Raw genomic sequence first — 21,385 nt, 5'->3', positions numbered from 1 at the left:
CAGGGCCGGTGCTGACTGTGGCCGCAAGGCCAGGGCCGCCACCTGAACCATCTGAGATGAAGGAGCCTGCCACAACCTTGGTTTAAGAGGCATGTGGCTTTCAGCTCCTCCAGCCAAGGCTTGTACACTAAGATTCAAAGGTCCAGGGTTCAATCCTGCCAGCTGACAACTAGGGCCTGTCCGAGATGCCAACGGGGACATCTTTGAAGCTCAGAATGTGCTTTGAAGCTTTGAAGCATCTTTGAAGCTCCCAGAAGTACACCCCTAGGTGTTTACCTCTTCCAGGGACCATGTTGTAAGTGTAGCTCAGGGGTGGCCAACCTATGGCTCCGGAGCCACAGGCGGCTCTTCAGAAGTTAATATGCGGCTCCTTGTACAGGCACCGACTCCGGGGCTGGAGCTACAAGCGCCAACTTGCCAATGTGCTGGGGGGTTCTCACTGCTCTGCTACAGGCCCTGCTCCCACTCCACCCCTTTCCGTGCCATTCCCTGAGCCTACCGTGACCTCGCTCTTCCCCTGTCCCCTCCACAGCTTCCTGCACGCCACAAAACAGCTGATCAGGAGATGCGGAGCGGGAGGTGCTGATCGGCTGGACTGCCGGTGGGTGAGAGGCGCTGGGAGCGGAGTGGGGGAGCTGATGTGGGGGGCTGCTGAGTATTACTGTGGCTCTTTGGCAATGTATATTGGTAAATTCTGGCTCCTTCTCAGCCTCCGGTTGGCCCCCCTGTTGTAGATTCTAACACCCAGACACTCTGCACAGGATTCTAACACACTAGTGCTATTTACTTAATCACGTAGAAAATACACAGATTGGAAGAAAAATTGTAAACCCTACACGCAATTCCCCGTCTCAGTTTCCTCAACGCACCAAGCCCTTCCATGGGCCTCATCCAACATCCTTCTGTTGCAGTGCATCACTGATAGGCACCCAAACAGAGCCTTCTCCCCCCAGCTCTGGTAACCTGACCTTGGCCAGTTTATCCTCTTCCCCAAATGTCCTGTGGGTCTTCCCCTAGTGATTTCTTTTAGAACCTTTGGTTTTTGTCATCTGTCTCTTTGTCGACCTTCAGTAACGTTCCACTCCTAACCCCCATTCTCCTTAACGCCACCTTGGCCAAACTGCTTCCCTACTTAGCGTAAGGATGTTTCCCATTGTCCTCAGCCTAGTGAGTACCTGCTGTAGGTCCGACAGGATGGATACCCACAGAAAGGGGTTTCTGTGTATGTATGTGGAAATTTCATAACGACAACAACTTCATCATATCAACTAGAATTCACAAGTCTTACAGACAGACACCCCCTCCCCACATGCACACAAACAAATCAAGCCATCTGCATTAGGCTCGTGTACACTCACGTCAGCAATTCTATCCCTCAGTTTTCTGACCAACTGGTGCCACCCCTCCAGAGCCTCCAAATCAGGCTTGTGTGCTCCTTGCCACCAACCACCAGAATGTATTAAACTTTCAGAATTAACAAGAACAATGCCTAAAAATTACTATCATTTTAAATGTTGGATTTAGGTAATAAACCTGCTGGTGGCATCAGATCTAGTGAGGATCCACCTCTCTCCCAAGTTTTGTGTCGGTGGATAGTAGTTCCGAAAATATTACTTGGCACTAAAAGGACAGGGGCAGGGAATCTAATGGGACCAGAGCTGAGACAGATGCTGCAGATCTCTGTGTCTCGAGAGAGATCTTTTTGATCAGTGCAGAAACCATAGAATCTGCTGAGTCTGGAGATGGAACGACAGCCACTTCCACGAGGAAGTTGACAGATGAACCCGCCCCGCCTTCCTCCTGCTGTAGTCACTGCACCTCAGCTGGAATGAAATGAAATTTGGTTGAAACACAAAGGGAAAAATAAATGTTTCCATTGTATTCATGTCAATACATTACATGAAAATATCTTTCTACACCTCATCATCTTACAAATCTTATGCTCAGTTCACATATGTTATAAATGTCACTAGGAAACTTCTCAAGCTGTCGTATAGGATGAGGACAGAGTGAATGCATTGCATAATCCGTCAAGCGTTATGGGGTGGTAGAAGTCACTGTGGGAAGAATCAGCAGAGAGGAGGGATTCCACTGCCTCCTTCTGTTTTAACCTCTGTAGTTGCAGCATCCAGAGCTGAAATGAAATAGGAAATAGTTGAAACACAGAGGGAAAAATATAATTTTCATTGAATTGATCTCAATAAATTAAATGAAAATATCTTTTCCACACAGAAGCTCGCAAGTCACTTAGTATGTTCATATTGTTTTTAAAAGTCTCTAGGAAGCTTCTCAACCCTTGGAATACTAGAAATAGTCCTCATGAGGACGGATTAATGAATAGCAACCATGATCATAATAGAAACACACGACATATGTAGAAGTCAGAATACTTTAGAGATGGAGGGGAAGTATCATTATTTGATGATCAAAGTACTGGTGAGGTGCCGAAGGATTCCAAATATCTGTACTTTGTTGCATGGACTGCCAGTGATGTAGTGCATAACAGCACCTGATATGTGGGAGATTATGAAGAATCGCAAACCTCAATAACAGTAGAAACACAGAAAAATAAACCCATGTAATTGCACCTCCATTTCCAGCAAAGGACGGGAAGAGCCTGAAGCTGCTGCCATGGAAATCAATTTCTATTTGGCCATTGCCCCTGTAGAAGAAGGATCAGGCCCTGTATGCGCAGTGTTATAAAATATCCGCTATCTCTGTTCAGTTGTATAATTGACCAGAATATTAATTCCTTTACTCCAAGCAAAAGATTTGTACGGTACCTTAGTTACTAAGCCTTCTAGTTGAGTTTGTCAATCAGAACAAAACATCTGGGTATTTCCACGCAAATGATCTCGCAGGCACACAGGCTATATGGCTTTCCTTTTGGGAAAGCATCTATCCTCTGAAAGTATGGTTTCACTCTCCAACTGGTGAGCTGGAGGTCCTCCCTTTCTGGGTTGTTTAGTTCCTTCTCCATCTGTGCTCTCAAACATGCCTCCAGCCGCTGAATTTGCTGGTTAAGTCTGTTACCTGAAATTGGGCCAGCTAGTAAGCTTAGGGAGGACTAATGACCCACCAGAGTCTGGCAGAAAGCAGTGCGTTTAATAGACTGATAGCTAAGCTGAAAAGAAGGGGGCTTGGGTCACACTCACACTTGCATACTCACGCTCCCAGGACAGGCACGTCACTGGAGATGTCAGGATCCTTCCAGGTAAGTGTCCCACAGTGCGGCGATGGACAGGGCGATGGAGGTCAGTCTTCCCAAGGCACGATGGAATGCAATGCGGCGAACCACTGGCCAGGCGCTCCGGGCGAAGGGCGTTCACGGGAGGTCCAAGCTTGTGAGTGCACTCCTGAGCACGTGGCCCCTTCCCCTTTTAAAAACCTGCTCCTCATGGCCTGCGACTAGAGATGACTTGGCCGCGTCTGGTTGGTTGGCCAGTGTCCATGCACTGGGTATGTGATTGCTGCATAATTAGTGTCCCAGACACCTTGTCTACCTGGGAGCTCTTCTGACCTTCCAGCTGTTCAACCAGCCCATTCATCCCACAAGCATTCCAGGAGGGAGGGGGAGGGGGAAAGCCATTTCACAGGTATTCAAAGAGGGAGAGGAGACAAAAGGGGGGGCGGAAGTGTAACAGACCTTTGGAGCGTACAGGTTATGCAGAGCAAAGGCATACAGATCACAGCTGCTCCAACAACACTTCACCCCTTGATCTATGATTATTACAGTAGTTGTTGTCATTGTAGGGCACAGGTGATCTGTGGCAAACAAACCAAACAGTCATAACCAGGCGAATATAACTAAAACCATTACAATTGACTAAACACTAGATATAATATAAACACGAATGCAAATCATCACAATTATAATAATTGGGACTACAATAAAGCCATCACCCTGACAATAATTGGGTACAATGACAAACAAAATGAGGTGCAAGTTTGATGCTGCAACAGCTGTCAAAGAATAAAAGTCAACCCTAACCCTTAAGTACACTCAACAAATAAGATCTGTAGGAGTACCACAGTAAAGTGGAATTAACAATACAAGAACATGTAACTCACCATACCAATGTATCAAGCGCAAAACTTAACAACAAAATGATTATTAGAGAACCTAACAAAAAATAAACCTTCCATATCCGCAGGTTCCCCGGGCCTCCATCTCCTGATGGCCTGCTGCGCGTGGACTGGGAGACGCTGAGCAATCAGCCTCCGTTCCTCCGGAGGCAGAGCTATTTGAGCTGTGGTCGGGGGCACCTGCCCTCCTGCTGTGGCAGCCACACCCCGGCCACACAAACGTGCCAGGAGAACCATTCTCTCTATGGACCGGACGGGTTCTTCCCCAGGCGCAGCAGCTGCCGAGACCAGCAACGCGCGTGGCCCCACGGCAGGCGCCGTCCCCGCCAACGTATCAAAGATGCTATTGGGTGCAGCATGACCGGCTTGCTGCCGAGCCGCCCCTGCTAAATCTCCTCCCAACCCGGACGTGGCTTTTAACACCCGTCTGGTCTCAGCGAGGTTCAGAGGGTCACCATATCCCGGGCTCACCAGCTGAACCCGGAGCATGAGGGGCCATCCAGGGTTTTTATTAACTCTATTGCTTGTGCGGGCGCAGGCCCATAGTTTCAGACCACCCTCCGGACGGCCTCAACACGGTGTCTGGGGTCCAGCCGTCCGGGGTCTGCATCCGGAGGATCCGGATCACACCAGATATCCCCATCCCAATCATCATATGGTCCCACACCCCTCTGGGCTTTCACCCAAACGGTGGCGACCCGGGCTGAATAAGCGCCCCCGGGCCCTGTTCTCCCGGGCAGACCCCTCCAGGACCAGATCCTTCAGGCAGGTTACTGCCGGGCTCAGAGCAGCATTCTCTCCGTCCACCCGCTCCCGCTCCTCCTCTCCTGCCACCACCTGCACTGCGGCTCCAGAGAGGGAAGATGCCTGGGCGCTAGCAGTCAGAGCCTGCGCCTTCCACATGTCCCGTTCCTTCTCCAACTCATCCCATCAGTCCTTGAGTGAATCTATTTCCGTGGCAATCTGACGCTTTGCCGCCTGCCATTGCCAGACTGCTTGCCACAGCAGCCAGGCGGCTGTACGATCCAGTCCCGCCTTATTGGGACCGTATATAAGTACATATTTATCCAACATGAGCTCTAGTTCAGGAATTGTATTCCCAGGTGGAACCGCCCCTGGCATCCAGGGGTCATGGGCTATGCTCCCCATTCTCCCATGACTTTCCAGGGGTGTTGGGCATCGTTATTCCACACCAGGGTGAAATCCCAGGGGAAGATGTTGCGGGGTACTGAAAGCAAATAAACAAAACTGCAAACGCAGTATGTGAATGAGAGCATGCTTTTGGTCGCTCTACTTGAAGCGTCACACCCCCAGCACCCATTGTTCCAGCCTGGCGCACGCTGATAGGGACCAGAATATACACAGAGAGAGAGAGATCAACACTCAGAGATCATCCAGAGCTCTGAGATAATAATAGAGAGCCCCGGACTAAGCCAGCCCTGATTACAGAATGGGCCCCACCTGAGAGAAATGAGGTGATTCCAGGTTTAACTACTGAGTGGGCCCAGCTGAGGAAGGGCGGAAAGAGAATGCAGGGAGTCAAAAGGTGCCTGCAGGGTCTTGAGTGAGCAGATTGGGAGACCTAGAAGGGAAAGGTGAGGAAGGAAATAGCGCAGGGAAAACTGCACTATGGGTAGAGGATTTGACTTAGCTGTGCAATACAGGGCCCTGGGTGGTAGCCCAGAATGGAGGTTGGGACTGGATTCCCCTACCAGCCCTAAGGAAGTGGCGTGCAAGGGTAGGTGAGCCCAGCGAGGGGGCTGCAGGCTGAATGTGACCGCGCTGAAAAAGAGCTGTGGAGAGGGTGGAAGCTTTTTATTTCTGCTAAGACAGTTTTGAACTTTAGTTTGGGTAGCTGACCCTGGAAGGAATGGGCTAAAGACTGTGCCCTGGCTGGAGGGATATAAGTTCTCTGAAAGAAACTACCCCAGCCCCAGAGTGACTGTTGACAGGGGCTGCCCCCCCACAAGCACACTGTCATGCCATGCCTGGCCATGAGGAAGTGCAGAGTGGTGAGTAAACCCTGTTATAATGCTTTTTCTTTCATTACTTTAACTGCAGCATGTCTGAAACTACATTCATTTATAAAACCAGGTACCCCAATAACTGGCTAATTGAGTTTCACATTCAGTCCAGTTGCTGCTTAAATCACTGAAACTTGCACTGCTTCAACACTGTAACTTCCGTTCACTGTTTGTCATTCCTTACACTTGTCCATCTTGTAACCCAAACTCCATTTTAACTTCTCCCAAACTCCATTTTAAAACGCTCACTTCATTTTTGCAAAACCCTGCTGTAATCTGATTAGTGTAGTTTTGATGTGTGAATGAGGTATGTATGGATGATGGAATCAACCTCCAGCCCCAGCCTGTCCTGATGAAATAAAGTGTAAACACCAACGGCTGAAGATGCAGACAACAATCCTGACAAAGGAAGAGGAGTCCACCCTCAAAAGAAAAAAACAAAAGTACAACTGAAGAAACATCAAAGCCAGGTCCCAGGCTGAAGTCATGTCTGCAATTAACGGGTGATCAATCATACCGAACCCAGAGGCAGCGTGACACAGCAAGACCTATAGACTCTGGATTCAAACTAAAGCCTACAAAAAGGATGGGTGAGACAGAAGACTTCGGAGGGAAACATTCTGCTGCCAGCATGGAAGGGCATTGGTGCGCGCCCAACAGAGACCCAGCCCTTCCTTGTGCCCGGCTTTCCTGGCCAGTTAGCTGCCACAAGCTACGAACCCAAGCTACATTCAGGATTGGTAAGTATCTAGCAGCTGCAGAATATTTGTGTGTGTGTGTATTTATATACATAAGTATTTAGATATTTGTAATTGGTCTTAAATCAAATTGTGTTATTATAATAAACGTGACGTCTTGTCCACCCTGAAACAAAACTGTGTAGTCGTATCTGTATAAGACTAGCCTCAGTTGCCCAGAAGCTGGGAATGGGCGACGAGTTGGATCACGTGCCGATTGCCTGTTCTCTTCATCCCCTCTGAAGCACCTGGCGTTGGCTACTGTCGGAAGAGGGAGTACTGGGCTAGATGGATCTTTGGTCTGACGCACTATGGCCATTCTTGTGTTGAATAAGTTTCAGAAAGATGTGTACAGCTTTGCCAGCAAGGCCAGCAGCCGGCCAGCCCCACTGGCCCCCCATGGCCACAGGGCTGGCCGGCCCCCTACTGTCAGTAACAAGGAACTTCACCTACCAAAATACATAAAGCCTGACAGTTCGTTGGGGCCTGATCCTGCCAGCACTTTACATGCACGTGTAATATTGCTTACAGGCGTAATGCCACATAAGCTAATGGAACTACTCACATGAGTAACATTACATGTGGGGTTATAGGATCAGACACTTCAGACTGTCAATACACTATTAATATTATTTTAAAAAGCCCAAGTGTTTAGAAAATCTATTATCTGCCACCTACAAGGCACTACTTGGATAAAATCATCAATTATAATTGTGATGTACTTATATGTATAATGCCAAAGTTGTGCAACTAAAGGTTGAAGGTCGTGGCCCCAAATGTCAGGACCCAGTCCAATGAAGCCTTACGCAGCCTGGCACTAGTTTCCTTGATTCATGGGTGTAGTCAGGCTTGCAGGACAGGGCCCTCAATGTTACCCAGACACTGGATGTGCAAGACCCCCGTGTTCAGTACCACAAGTGATATGTGGAACCTGCACAAAGGCAAATTTAACACTAGCCTTTGTTATAGAACTGACCATAGCATTGCTTAGTCCACATCACTCAGACCTGCTATCCCATTTCCCCCACTGGCCCTCCACACCTGCTAACCGCCCATCTTGCCATGACTTTTCCTTTAGCCAACCAGAGCTAAGTGCAGCTTCCTCCAAACACCACCAGAGTTACACTGAGTGCTAGGCACAGGGTGTCACTCCAATGCATGATGCCTTCTTCTTTCTTGGGCTAAGCACGATGCCGCCCTGGCATCCCCAGCCCCTGCCCACTTGAGAAGCAAGTCAGCCCGCTAGGTGCAGAGCATGGGCAAAACACCCTGCAGCCTCGGGTAGTTCTCAACTCTCCTGTTTTTTGTTTAGAAAGCACATGGACACAAGAAGAGCCCTGTGAAGTGATCCCTGGGGGTCTGGCAAACCTGAGGTTAACTTCAGATCTGCTGTTTTCCACAAATTCCAGGCTAAATAAGGAAACAACAACATGGTACCTGAAAGCATCTAAGTCGCTTAATTAATTAAACCCTCTGCAATTATTGCTAATGAAGAACAGGGCAAAGCGGCAGAAGCCAGCAAGCCTTTTCCATGTAGCAGGGAATGCCCTGGGATGGAGCACCAGGTAAGAAAAGCCGGGAATCACAAGGTCAAACCACAACACGATTGACTCTGACTTTATCCTTCCGCAGAAGGGACTGTAGCGTGGACCGTGGGATGGTGTTTTGGAGGAGATCTTTCAAAGATTGAGAGATTCTGTGATGACATTAAAGATCCCATGGCCCTTTCAATTCCGTCCCTGGCCAAAATTTCACCTGCCCTGCCTAGCAGGCACATTGGTTGATATCCTCCACCCCAGAGGTGGGGATGCCTATATATCTATAGGGTCTGATCCTACAAGCTGATGGGAGTGAGACCCCCATCAGAGAAAGGGGGAGTTAGGTGCACACAGCAGACTTGCTTCATAGATGCTGGAGCGCTGCTCCACCCCCTGGCTTGAAGTGGTTTCCATCCTGTACAGGGTTTACAGCTTGGTTCAATGGCTCTCAGCACCCCCACTATACACACAGTTCCAGCGCCCCTGCTTGTTTGCAAAGTGCTTTGGGCTGGCACCTGCAGAGCCCTTGCTGCTAGAGGCCGATTGGCCTGCGGGTTCTGCAGAAGGGCAGGCAGGGAAATCAGAAAATGCCCTGGCCCATGCCCTCCGCCATGGGATCCTCAGCAAGGCAAAGCTGTGAATGCCTGGGGCGCGGGGCAACGCAGGGGTTGGGGCATCCCGGCCAGAAGACGGTGTGCCTTGGGCTGGGGGCACAGCTGGGCCCGATGCATTTTAAAGGGGAAGAGGGCGCTGCGGGGCTGGCTGGGCGGGGGGCGGCCCCGGGGCGCGGGGGTGGGCTGCAGATGGGGCAGCCCAAGGCAAAGCGCAGCCCCGGCTCAGACGGGGCTGGCCAGTGGCTCTGCACCTCCCCGCCGCGGGCGCTCGGGTAGGGGGGGACCCCACAGTTCAAAGGTCGGGGCCCGTCCCTGGATCTGCGGCTTCCCCCCCCCCCCTTACCGTTAAGGAGGCAGCTGCGCTGCGAGCCCGGGCAGGGCTGCTGCGTTTTGCACGGGCCGCGGGTGTCTTTTTCCTGTCCCGGCGCGCTCCTGCCTCCCCAGCCTGGCACCGCGCCCGGGCAGGCCGGAGGCAGGGAAAGCCCCGTGGCATGGGCCCGCGAGGGAGCCAGCCGGCCCGTGACTAACCCCCCTCCCGCTGCAGCCCGCCCCACCCCGGCCTCGCCCGCGGCGGGGGGGGAGCCGGCGCTGCGCCCTTGCGCATCCGCTCCCGGGAGCGCTGGGGGCGGCAGCCCGGGCGCTGGGAGCCGGGGGTGGCTCCGGCCCCCGCCCCCGCCCCCCAGCTCCTTCTCCCGCCGCCACGTGACGGGGCTGGGCCCGAGGAGACGCCCACCGCTGTGGGGGGGAGGACGGGGCCCGGGACTGGGCCACCTGCCCGTGGCAGCAGCCGGCAGAGCAGCGCGGCCGCCCGCCCCTCCCCGGAGTCCCGCGGCGCCCGCCGGGGCTGGATGTGCCGCGGGGGCCGGGCGCGGAGGCGGCCTCGGGTGTCACGAGCGGCTCCGGCCTCAGCAGCAGCTCCACGTGGGCGGCCCCGTCGCAGTCAGGATCCGAGCTGACGGCGTCGGGGGGGGGGGACGGGTCTGCACCGGGGCGGCCGCCGCCTCCTCCCATGGACCTGTCCGGGTGCCAGCCCTCGCCGCCGCTCGCATGCTGACGTGAGGCTGCCCGGGGGGGTGTCCTGAGCTCCCTTGCTGCCCCCCCCCGGCCCCGGCCCCCCCCGATGCATTCGCTGCTGGATCGCAAGAAGAAAGCAGGCGGCGGCGTGGAGGCTGGGCTGGAGCGGCCGGCTGCAGGGTCCCGTCCCCCGCCTCAGAGGATGTTCAGCTGTGTGGGCTGCTTCTGGGGCCTCCTCTCCTCCTGCCTGGCGGCCGCCTGCACCCTCAGCTTCCTCTCGCCGGCCTGGGTCGTGAAGGAGCCTCGGCTCCAAGCCCACGGCGGGGCCAGCTTCGGCCTGCTGCGGCACTGCTCGGAGGCGCTGGGGCAGAGGTACAGCTGCTCCGCCTTCGGGGGCCTGGGCAGGTTCCGCGAGATCCCCTCCAGCGCCTGGCAGGTGAGGGGCTGCGGGAGCCGGGCGGGTGGGGGGGGGGGCTGCTCTGCCTGACCCCCGGCAGGCGGCTCCCTGGGCGAAAACGGTGGCTTCGCTGCACCTTCCCTCCTCCCCCACGTTGGCTGTCTGATAGGAGCAGCCCTGCACCCTGGGGAGGGGATACGGCCCGGCCGGGCAGTGCAGCAGAGGGGGTTTAGGCGCAGCCCTGCACCCTGGGGAGGGGATACGGCCGGCCGGGGAGGGGATACGGCCCGGCCGGGCAGTGCAGCAGAGGGGGTTTAGGCGCAGCCCTGCACCCTGGGGAGGGGATACGGCCGGCCGGGGAGGGGATACGGCCCGGCCGGGCAGTGCAGCAGAGGGGGTTTAGGCGCAGCCCTGCACCCTGGGGTGGGGATACAGCCCTGCTGATGCACACAGGCGACCGAGGAGCTGAAGGCTGCAAAGGGTGGGCTGGGCTGTGGATCCAAAACTGATTTCAAACTCCGGAGGCTCTGAGCTCCCCGCAGGGAAGGGAAATCAGGAATGGCCCTGTGGGAGCCATGCTGGCGTTGGGCGGGTGTAGGCACGGTCAGGATCGCCTCCGAGCCCCGTCAGCCCAGGGAGCGATCCAGGGGCAGGATGAGCTCGCGCTGATCCTCAGGACCCAACGCACTGGAGCGCGGAGCCCATGAGCCGGGCTGCCCAAACCAGCCCAATCCAATTAGGGCGGCCGGAGGTTCCAGGATTAGCACCTGCTTGCCCAGAAGCATCTATTTTAGGAGCCGCTGGGAGGGGCAGGCTGGGGGGCACCGGACCTACCTACAGAGCCGTGTGTGAGCGGGGTGATGGCCCCTGGGAGCTGTGGGGGGCCAGGCAGATTGGACGCACGCTCCCCAGAACGCTTTAATCTGGTTTCTTCCGAAAACTCGGGCAGGTATCTGGTTCGTGCCGCTTGCCTGGAGCGGAGCGAATGGAGGTGCACATCTCTTTGCAAGAACTTTAGGATTAAACTTCTGCATTCACCGGGGTGAACCCCCTGGTACCACCCCTGTATCAGTGGGTTTCACATATAGACACTGCAGGCAAATGTGGACCTGCTAATGGGGGAGAAAATGGGGAAAGAAAGGGAACAGGTTTTGCATATTTGAAAGTTTGGTTCTTACCACGGTACCTGTGCAGGAGAGACCAGCACAGCACCCCTTGAGTCCTTCCAAGATTTTCCAACTCGGGCTGTGTAAAACTGTCTTTTGCACGCGTCAACTTCAGTGGGAGCTGTCCCCCTCGCCACAGTCCGCGCTGTGGGAAATTAATGGCTCTCTGCTCATTCTGCCCTGGCTGGTGCTACCCCTTGCTGTTGCCAGACAAAAGTTACCTGGACTGATTCTTCTTTGTGTTACTGAGAGGTCTGCTGTCTTTGTGTGACAGGAGCTTTCTGCACTCCATACACCCTTTGAAACACACCCAAAATAAAGCAGCGTTTCAGCACCAAAGCGATGATTTATTCCCCTCCCCTTCATTCTTCATCTTGTTTCCTTTTCCTTTTATTCCCTGCTTGTAAGGGTGGAGGCTCTGACTATAATTTTCCTACAGGTTTCCAAACATATGAGCTTTGAATTGCGCAGCATTGCTCTGTCGCTGGAATCCCACCCAAGGGACGGATCCGGGGAAGGTCATGCCTTGTGCTTGACACAATGGGGCATTTAGTGGTTGAATTTCTCAGGCTGTCACGGAATCGAACTGTTATCACCTGCAGGAAGCAAGTTCCATAGGCTACTGTGTGTTTAAACGGTCAGTGGTCTCTAAGATTGTCATGAATAACAAGTACCCCAGTTGCATATTACACAGAGTGGAGCAGGCTAACCATAATGCTTCCTGTTCCGGCAGTAAAGGATTTTTTTTTTTTAAAAAAAGAATCATTCAGTTTTAAAAACTTGACTTTTATACAACTGTTTACAATTTTGTCATTCAGATAAACACCTCCAGGTAATAACCTAACTTTAAAGATAAGAATGAAGCACAATAGTGATTCATTCTAACGAGATTCCACTACCCAGAGCTTCAGGGCTGTAATATCCTTTTAAGAAATACAGAAAAGAACTGAATACAAAGGCTCAGAGCTTCTTGAATGGATCTTCACTCTGAACAAACAATATTCAGGTATGAGGGGGAGACAGTGTACACAAGGTCTTAGTCACATTCCAGTCTCCTTTATTAACCCCTCTGAAATATTTAATTAAGAACAGCATACAAAAAATGCAGTTTGCTTCAGTGGAATGGGAAGAAAACGCCCTCCTGACTGCTTCCAGCTATGACACAGATGCCTTTTGTACTGGTTGTACAAGCAGGTAGAAGGGAATTGAAGTTCCTGGGATCTTCACTGAGAAGCAGGGTTGCTTTGGCTTCCTTTACAATCCATTGTAGGAGTGGCCCCGGGCTTTATAAACTCACAAGAACTGGGAGAAGCACAGTGCTGCCAAACCCAAACATGAGTCAGGGTTTAACAAACTCATTGTTTGGCTTGAAATCAGGAGATTTCATTTTTTAAAATAACCAATGTGGGGTTGTTTTTATTTGCCTTCTGCTTTCTGAGCTTTCAGAATTCACTCAGGTCACGTTCTCAAGTTTTTCTCTAAACCTTGAGAGCTAGAAACTTTTCTTTTTGAATGAAGGCTGAGATTCCTATTTCCAGTTGACTCCAGGAACTGGAGCTTTAAAGAAAAAACACAAAATATCTTGAGAGTCTCAATAAAATAATGAGTATTGGGCAGCCTGGCCAATGGGGGAAGGATAGTTCAGTGGTTAGAGCACTGGCTTAAGCTGTGAGAGACCTGTGTTCCATTTCCTGCTCTGCCACAGACTTCCTTTGTGACCCTGGGCAAGTCACTTAGCCTCTCCGTGCCTTATTTGCACATTGGGGATAATAATGCTTCCTACCTCACAGGGGTGTTGTGAGGAGAAGTACATTAAAGGCTGTGATTTGCTTTGGGGTCTACTGATGAAAAGTATCATGTAAGAAATAAGCTTTATTAATCTGGTAATGGTTGGCTGTGAAGCACTGTGTTTTGCAAGCAAAGGGCCCTATTGGGAGTCAGTATTCATAGAATCATAGAATCATAGAATATCAGGGTTGGAAGGGACCCCAGAAGGTCATCTAGTCCAACCCCCTGCTCAAAGCAGGACCAATTCCCAGTTAAATCATCCCAGCCAGGGCTTTGTCAAGCCTGACCTTAAAAACCTCTAAGGAAGGAGATTCTACCACCTCCCTAGGTAACGCATTCCAGTGTTTCACCACCCTCTTAGTGAAAAAGTTTTTCCTAATATCCAATCTAAACCTCCCCCACTGCAACTTGAGACCATTACTCCTCGTTCTGTCATCTGCTACCATTGAGAACAGTCTAGAGCCATCCTCTTTGGAACCCCCTTTCAGGTAGTTGAAAGCAGCTATCAAATCCCCCCTCATTCTTCTCTTCTGCAGGCTAAACAATCCCAGCTCCCTCAGCCTCTCCTCATAACTCATGTGTTCCAGTCCCCTAATCATTTTTGTTGCCCTTCGCTGGACTCTCTCCAATTTATCCACATCCTTCTTGAAGTGTGGGGCCCAAAACTGGACACAGTACTCCAGATGAGGCCTCACCAATGTCGAATAGAGGGGAACGATCACGTCCCTCGATCTGCTCGCTATGCCCCTACTTATACATCCCAAAATGCCATTGGCCTTCTTGGCAACAAGGGCACACTGCTGACTCATATCCAGCTTCTCGTCCACTGTCACCCCTAGGTCCTTTTCTGCAGAACTGCTGCCTAGCCATTCGGTCCCTAGTCTGTAGCTGTGCATTGGGTTCTTCCGTCCTAAGTGCAGGACCCTGCACTTATCCTTATTGAACCTCATCAGATTCCTTTTGGCCCAATCTTCCAATTGGTCTAGGTCCTTCTGTATCCTATCCCTCCCCTCCAGCGTATCTACCACTCCTCCCAGTTTAGTATCATCCGCAAATTTGCTGAGAGTGCAATCCACACCATCCTCCAGATCATTTATGAAGATATTGAATAAAACCGGCCCCAGGACCGACCCTTGGGGCACTCCACTTGATACCGGCTGCCAACTAGACATGGAGCCATTGATCACTACCCGTTGAGCCCGACAATTTAGCCAGCTTTCTACCCACCTTATAGTGCATTCATCCAGCCCATACTTCCTTAACTTGCTGACAAGAATACTATGGGAGACCGTGTCAAAAGCTTTGCTAAAGTCAAGAAACAATACATCCACTGCTTTCCCTTCATCCACAGAACCAGTAATCTCATCATAAAAGGCGATTAGATTAGTCAGGCATGACCTTCCCTTGGTGAATCCATGCTGGCTGTTCCTGATCACTTTCCTCTCATGCAAGTGCTTCAGGATTGATTCTTTGAGGACCTGCTCCATGATTTTTCCAGGGACTGAGGTGAGGCTGACTGGCCTGTAGTTCCCAGGATCTTCCTTCTTCCCTTTTTTAAAGATTGGCACTACATTAGCCTTTTTCCAGTCATCCGGGACTTCCCCGGTTCGCCACGAGTTTTCAAAGATAATGGCCAGTGGCTCTGCAATCACAGCCGCCAATTCCTTCAGCACTCTCGGATGCAACTCGTCCGGCCCCATGGACTTGTGCACGTCCAGCTTTTCTAAATAGTCCCTAACCGCCTCTATCTCCACAGAGGGCTGGCCATCTCTTCCGCATTTTGTGATGCCCAGCGCAGCAGTCTGGGAGCTGACCTTGTTAGTGAAAACAGAGGCAAAAAAAGCATTGAGTACATTAGCTTTTTCCACATCCTCTGTCACTAGGTTGCCTCCCTCATTCAGTAAGGGGCCCACACATTCCTTGGCTTTCTTCTTGTTGCCAACATACCTGAAGAAACCCTTCTTGTTACTCTTGACATCTCTGGCTAGCTGCAGCTCCAGGTGCGATTTGGCCCTCCTGATAACATTCCTACATGCCCGAGCAATATTTTTATACTCTTCCCTGGTCATATGTCCAACCTTCCACTTCTTGTAAGCTTCTTTTTTATGTTTAAGATCCGCTAGGATTTCACCATTAAGCCAAGTTGGTCGCCTGCCATATTTACTATTCTTTCGACTCATCGGGATGGTTTGTCCCTGTAACCTCAACAGGGATTCCTTGAAATACAGCCAGCTCTCCTGGACTCCTTTCCCCTTCAAGTTAGTCCCCCAGGGGATCCTGGCCATCCGTTCCCTGAGGGAGTCGAAGTCTGCTTTCCTGAAGTCCAGGGTCCGTATCCTGCTGCTTACCTTTGTTCCCTGCGTCAGGATCCTGAACTCAACCAACTCATGGTCACTGCCTCCCAGATTCCCATCCACTTTTGCTTCCCCCACTAATTCTACCCGGTTTGTGAGCAGCAGGTCAAGAAAAGCACCCCCCCTAGTTGGCTCCTCTAGCACTTGCGCCAGGAAATTGTCCCCTACGCTTTCCAAAAACTTCCTGGATTGTCTATGCACCGCTGTATTGCTCTCCCAGCAGATATCAGGAAAATTAAAGTCACCCATGAGAATCAGGGCATGCGATCTAGTAGCTTCCGTGAGCTGCCGGAAGAAAGCCTCATCCACCTCATCCCCCTGGTCCGGTGGTCTATAGCAGACTCCCACCACTACATCACTCTTGTTGCACACACTTCTAAACTTAATCCAGAGACACTCAGGTTTTTCTGCAGTTTCGTACCGGAGCTCTGAGCAGTCATACTGCTCCCTTACATACAGTGCTACTCCCCCACCTTTTCTGTATTGCCGGGTCAGCCTAGTGGTTTGTATGGGGAAGAAGCACTCGCTCTGCTGCTTACATGAACTGTTCATCCCACTTACCCAGATAGCTGTTACCCCATTTCAAATGTTTCCCCGTTCAAATGTGCTGATTTTGCAAAGGGGCGGAGGGAGCGTTCAGCTCTGCAAATGATCGTTAATGTGAGTTGTGTGTTTGCACTTGGGGGATTATGTTAATCATCCTACAAATGATGCTTTGAATCATGTCTAGAGGTTAATTACCATGCCTTTCTTCTCTTAAGAGGGCCTTTTTGCCTGCTTGGAATTGCTGGCTTTTTTGCCTTCTCTATAATTACTTTTGCAGCTTTGCAATATCCAGGATTCCTTTAGTTTAACTCTATCACCCCTTAAGAAGTACGGCCTTCCCAGCCTGCTCAGGGTCACTTGTGCAGCTCTAAGGCGCACATGTCCTAAGCGGAAGGAACAGGATGATTTCCTGGGCATGCACAGGATAGACACATAAGAAGGGGAAAAGTCTTGTGGGTGATAGACCTGCTTGGGTATGGCATGTATGGCAAGAATGAGGGGGGATTTGATAGCTGCTTTCAACTACCTGAAAGGGGGTTCCAAAGAGGATGGCTCTAGACTGTTCTCAATGGTAGCAGATGACAGAACGAGGAGTAATGGTCTCAAGTTGCAGTGGGGGAGGTTTAGATTGGATATTAGGAAAAACTTTTTCACTAAGAGGGTGGTGAAACACTGGAATGCATTACCTAGGGAGGTGGTAGAATCTCCTTCCTTAGAGGTTTTTAAGGTCAGGCTTGACAAAGCCCTGGCTGGGATGATTTAACTGGGAATTGGTCCTGCTTTGAGCAGGGGGTTGGACTAGATGACCTTCTGGGGTCCCTTCCAACCCTGATATTCTATGATTCTATGTTCCAAGCTTGCTACAAAACCGGAACTTGGAACACACAGACCCAAAGCATGGGTTCCTCAGAAAGGTGGCTGTTGTCTCTCTCTCCATCTCTGCCTTGACACGCAGATGGTTGTTGCTGGGATGATGCAGGCTGCAGACACAGGGTTCTCTTGCACTGGCAAGTCAGGAACACGTGACCTGCTGCAAAAGGCTGGTACATCTGTGTGACCAACACGCCATCAAAACTGAGACCTCATCAAACCAGTCCCCTCATCAAAATTCTGGTGTTCGTCAAGTAAGGAAAGACGACAGCATGTTGTTGCCCAGATTTAAGGCTCCGCAGTCAATGAACCAGTTTACGAGCGGAATCCGTATTAGAGCTATTCTTGTAAATAAGGGTCACCCGTGTCAGGGTCTTGGTCAGTCAGTTCTGTACAGTAACTTGGTGACTCAGAGCCTTAAATCTGGGCAGCACTGTCAGCCTCTCAGAGTTAAGGAGACTTGCTCCAGCTCCTCAGGGACACAGGAAGTCAGTATGAGTTTGTGCTACTTATTTCGGGCTCTGAGGAAGGCAAAAGTAGTTCTGTATTCTGAGAGAGTTTGTTTATTTATATATTTTTTTTTCCAATGGAAACATCAGGCTGGCCTGTCTCTTATGTCAAGTGCTGCGGTTTGAAAGTGAAAGTGCTCTTTGATCTCAAACATCTATCTCCCCCCCCACCCCACCAATAGTCTCCAATTATTTTCAGGCTTTGCAAAGCATGTCATTCAAAACAACAAAATACTTGATCAGCCCCTGATATTCAGCCTGGAAACACATTGACCATTTGCCTCTGAAGAATCTACAAGAGGATGAACATTCTGTCAGCACAGAGCTCAAACTAGGGAATTCAGATTAGGAATGGAGGATTTGCCTGACCCAGTGACACCACTGGTCTGATCAAGTCTGAGATCTTGTCTCTAGCAGGATTCAATGCTCAGGCTTCAGAGAAAGTCAAAGCAAACCCCATAATGCACCTAGCTAGTTGATCAGATACCACGATGATGGGCATGGAATGAAAACCAGACAGACAGACAGCAATGGAGGGGAAGGTGGGGGGCAAAATCCCTCCGTGGATCCTTTTAGGGTTGACCTGGGGCTAATCAATTCCAGTTGTGTAGCTTCTCCAAGTTGTACCTCTGCCACTTGACTCCCATTGTGATCTTAGCAGGTCACTTTGAGGCAGAGTTTTAAAGGTATAAAGTTGCAGATGGGTGCTCTGTGGGATTTTCAAAGCACCCAACTGCCTAACTACCATTGAAAATCCCAGTAGGTGCCCATACTTGGGTTGTCAGGGACAGGGACTGTCTTCTTGTTCTGGGTTTGTACAGCGCCTGGCACAACAGGGTCCTGGCCCATGACTGGGGCCCCAAGGTGTTAACGCAACACAAATAACAATAAGAACTTGACCCCCTGCACTTGTGCAGTGTCCTGTTGACTCACGAGGCGCCCACACAGAGCAGCTTGCAGGATCGGTACTTGTTTGGCATTATCAACACACGAATCAGTTGAGTCCTCAATACAAGAACACTCCCAAGAGAGCAGGTTCTTCCGGGCTGCTGCTGTCAGTTACTTTGATTCCTAATTATGCTTGTACAGCTTTGGCAGGAGACTGGAGGGGCGTGTCAGCATTTCTGAAACCAGTGTCTTCCTCTCTAGGCATATTACTTCGCTATGGATTTTATGCTGTTTGATTAGGCATCCGGAGTTCTGTGACTTATATTCACTGAATGGAAGATATCCTTGATAATGGGAACACAGAACTGCTGTATTGAATCTAGGTCCCAACTGAGCAAAGCACTTAAGCCTGTGCTGAGCTTGGAGGACCTGAGCAGCCCCAGTGAAGGCAACAGGGGGTCACCTGTCTCCAGTAGCAGCCAGTCCCGGATGACGGAAAGGACAGCGTAAAACCACCATCGTGGACCATTCTGCAACACCAGGCCTATGGGGCAATGTTTTTTCCTACAGCTAGGTACTGAGTGGTTGGTTTGTCCTGTTTAAACTTCTATCCTGCCTAATGCAACTGCTGATGATACTCTTATTATTCACTACACCTTTTGTTAATTGTATTTGACTCTTTGCCTCAGTAATATCTTGTGGCTGTGAGTGCCACAGATGGCTTATTTCTGTTCATCCATGCGGTTAGAGCTTAAGCAACATTGAAGGTTTGGGTCAAAAGCAAGGTGTTCATCTGGGTTACCCTTCCGGTCATTTCATTAATCAGCAAACAATAACTAAGGTTCAATTTGTGTCAAAGGTTGTGAAGAAAAATTGGAAACATTAATCTGCTGTTTACTTCGTCAGTCTGTTCCAGTTAGAGCAACTCTGGCAGGAATTAGACCATACTCTGTTCAGGTTCTTGGACAACACCCACCGTCACCAAGGTATTGGAGCTCCTCCCAGTGGTGCATCAAGTGATATGACTCTCCTAAATGATGTGCGGTTCCTTCCCCATTTCTCTCAGCAAGGAGCAAAATTGTATACGGCTGTTGCTTTTGTTTTGTGATGTGCTCTTTATTTTATCCATGATGTCAAGGTTGGAGAAGTGGGCCTTCCGTTTGGATTGGACACTGTGGCATGCTATAGAAAATTTAACGGAGATAAAACTAACTGCAGAGAGGAAGCATGGGCTTGTGACTAAGACAATGGACTGGGAGTCCAGACCACCGCTTCAATGCCCAGCTTTGCCACAGACTCTGTATGTGACCTTGGGCAAGTCACAAACTCTGGGCCTCATTTCTCCAGAGTAAAATGGGACTAATAGCACCTCCCGGGGCATGGTGGATGAATTGTTTGTGAGCTGGTTGGATGCTCGAGGGATGAGCCACAGAAACATCTAAGTGGCTAGAAACTTCAGATTGGCCCATGTCAGAATTATTTTTGATAACTTCAGTTCAATGTGGAATGGAAACCTCTGTTTCAATGTGAAGTTGAGAGGTCAAGCTCTGGCTACATCCATTGGTGGGCGATGCTTTTACTTTGGAAAAGGTGCACAGTGAATGGAGAATGTTCAACTTTCATAACGGAAGTCATCAGGGCAAAACAAACAAATGGTGAGTCATTAAAGATGACCCTTGAGAAACAGGTATCCTGAGTAGATTGGTCAAGATTTTGCGGATTAAGTGTTGCGTCACACATTCTGTGGCAACTCAGAGGAGAGGACAGTGTGAGATTTGCTGAACATCATGGATGACATTTCAGGGGCATGCAATTCCACGGTGTATACCTCTAGGCCTGTGGACTGTAGTGAGATGCTTGCAGGAGGCAAAGAAGGCAGTTGGCTGCAGTCACCTTCCATTCTGTCCCCTCTCTGATGAGCCTTTGTTCTAAGGAGCAAGACAGGAGCGTTTCTGTGAGCTGTGGTGAGTGCTCCATGCCTAGAATGATTAGCCGAGCTCTGCCACTAATACTCGGAAAGGACTCATCTCAAGCAAAGATAATCATAGCCTGCTGGTGAAAAGGTCTGAGCTGGTACCCAGTGACAGTGCACTGCATGCTGTCTAATTAAAATTTCATTAAGTCGCTTTGCGTCTCTTGAGGGAGGTCACAGGCCCACCATTGATGTGCTAATGTCTTCGTTTTCCCCTTTCTTTCTCTTCCACCATCATCCATCATCCTCTTAGATAAAACAGCACCATTAGTAACTGCTGTCCTTTGTCCCCAGACACTATGGGCCTGGAAAAAAAGCAGCTGTAACTGATCAGCTGTATTATCTGTCTCTTACTTATTCCCTAATAAAAATGCATTTTTTGTTGTTGCTTGAATTGGCTTTTGGCATTAACCTCTCTCTCATTTGTGCTGAATAACTTGATGAGCTCGAAAACAGGGGAGTTATTCCAGTGCAGGGATTGTACAAGGTGTAACTTTGTTTAGAGAGAAGTTTAACTCACTGCGTAAGCAGGTAGTCATCAAACCCGTCCGTCGCTCTGGAGTTGCATGGGAAATGTAGCTTTCTGAGAGGAATCCCTCTCTTGATGCGCTGACTGTGCTGGGAGACTTGAAAATGCATGTGCCATTATGAATGTGTGAAATACCCCAGGGAACAGCATGGGCGTGAGGTACGGGCTTTGTAAGAATGGTCTCTGAAAGAATAGCATGTGCTTTACTCTGAAGCTGCTGCTCACCCAAGAGCAACAGGTTCCCCTGGCTCAACAGGGAGCTGGATTATTTTTTAAAGCCAAGGCTTTCAAAAGTGTCTAGCAATTTTGGGTGTCCAGAGTGAGACCCTTTAAATAGGCCTGATTTTCAGAGG

At 50.4% G+C, this 21,385-nt stretch overlaps 2 protein-coding genes across 2 annotated transcripts in view; one reads left to right on the top strand and one right to left on the bottom strand.

Moving 5' to 3' along the window:
* Positions 1–1,858: 1,858 nt before the first annotated feature.
* On the bottom strand, positions 1,859–10,048 carry LOC140899840 (uncharacterized). Its single transcript, XM_073316009.1, has 4 exons — positions 9,921–10,048; positions 9,343–9,878; positions 3,647–3,765; positions 1,859–2,134 (listed from the first exon to the last, which is right to left on the bottom strand). The coding sequence occupies exons 1-4, from the start codon at positions 10,046–10,048 to the stop codon at positions 1,982–1,984; spliced, it is 936 nt and encodes a 311-aa protein (XP_073172110.1). The 3' UTR covers positions 1,859–1,981.
* The window catches only part of LHFPL7 (LHFPL tetraspan subfamily member 7), a 150,248-nt gene continuing 138,423 nt past the window's right edge, over positions 9,561–21,385 (top strand). The window contains exon 1 of the mRNA XM_073315521.1: positions 9,561–10,449. Within this exon, the coding sequence (XP_073171622.1) occupies positions 10,120–10,449 (330 nt within the window). The 5' untranslated portion in view covers positions 9,561–10,119. The remainder of the gene's footprint in view (positions 10,450–21,385) is intronic.

This window comes from Lepidochelys kempii, chromosome 17, assembly GCF_965140265.1.
Source record: "Lepidochelys kempii isolate rLepKem1 chromosome 17, rLepKem1.hap2, whole genome shotgun sequence".
Taxonomy (NCBI): Eukaryota; Metazoa; Chordata; order Testudines; family Cheloniidae; genus Lepidochelys; species Lepidochelys kempii.
Note: the sequence above shows the minus strand (reverse complement) of the source record. Positions and strands in the feature narration are given on the sequence as shown.

What these genes read in the sequence shown, in the direction of transcription:
- LOC140899840 (XM_073316009.1), bottom strand. Translation starts at nt 10,048, where the DNA reads ATGCGAGCGGCGGCGAGGGCTGGCACCCGGACAGGTCCATGGGAGGAG. An exon ending in GCGCAGCTGCCTCCTTAACG is followed by an intron (nt 3,766 to 9,342) that starts GTAAGGGGGGGG and finishes TGTTTGCCACAG; the next exon opens with ATCACCTGTGCCCTACAATG. An exon ending in ATAACCTGTACGCTCCAAAG is followed by an intron (nt 2,135 to 3,646) that starts GTCTGTTACACT and finishes ATTTCATTTCAG; the next exon opens with CTCTGGATGCTGCAACTACA.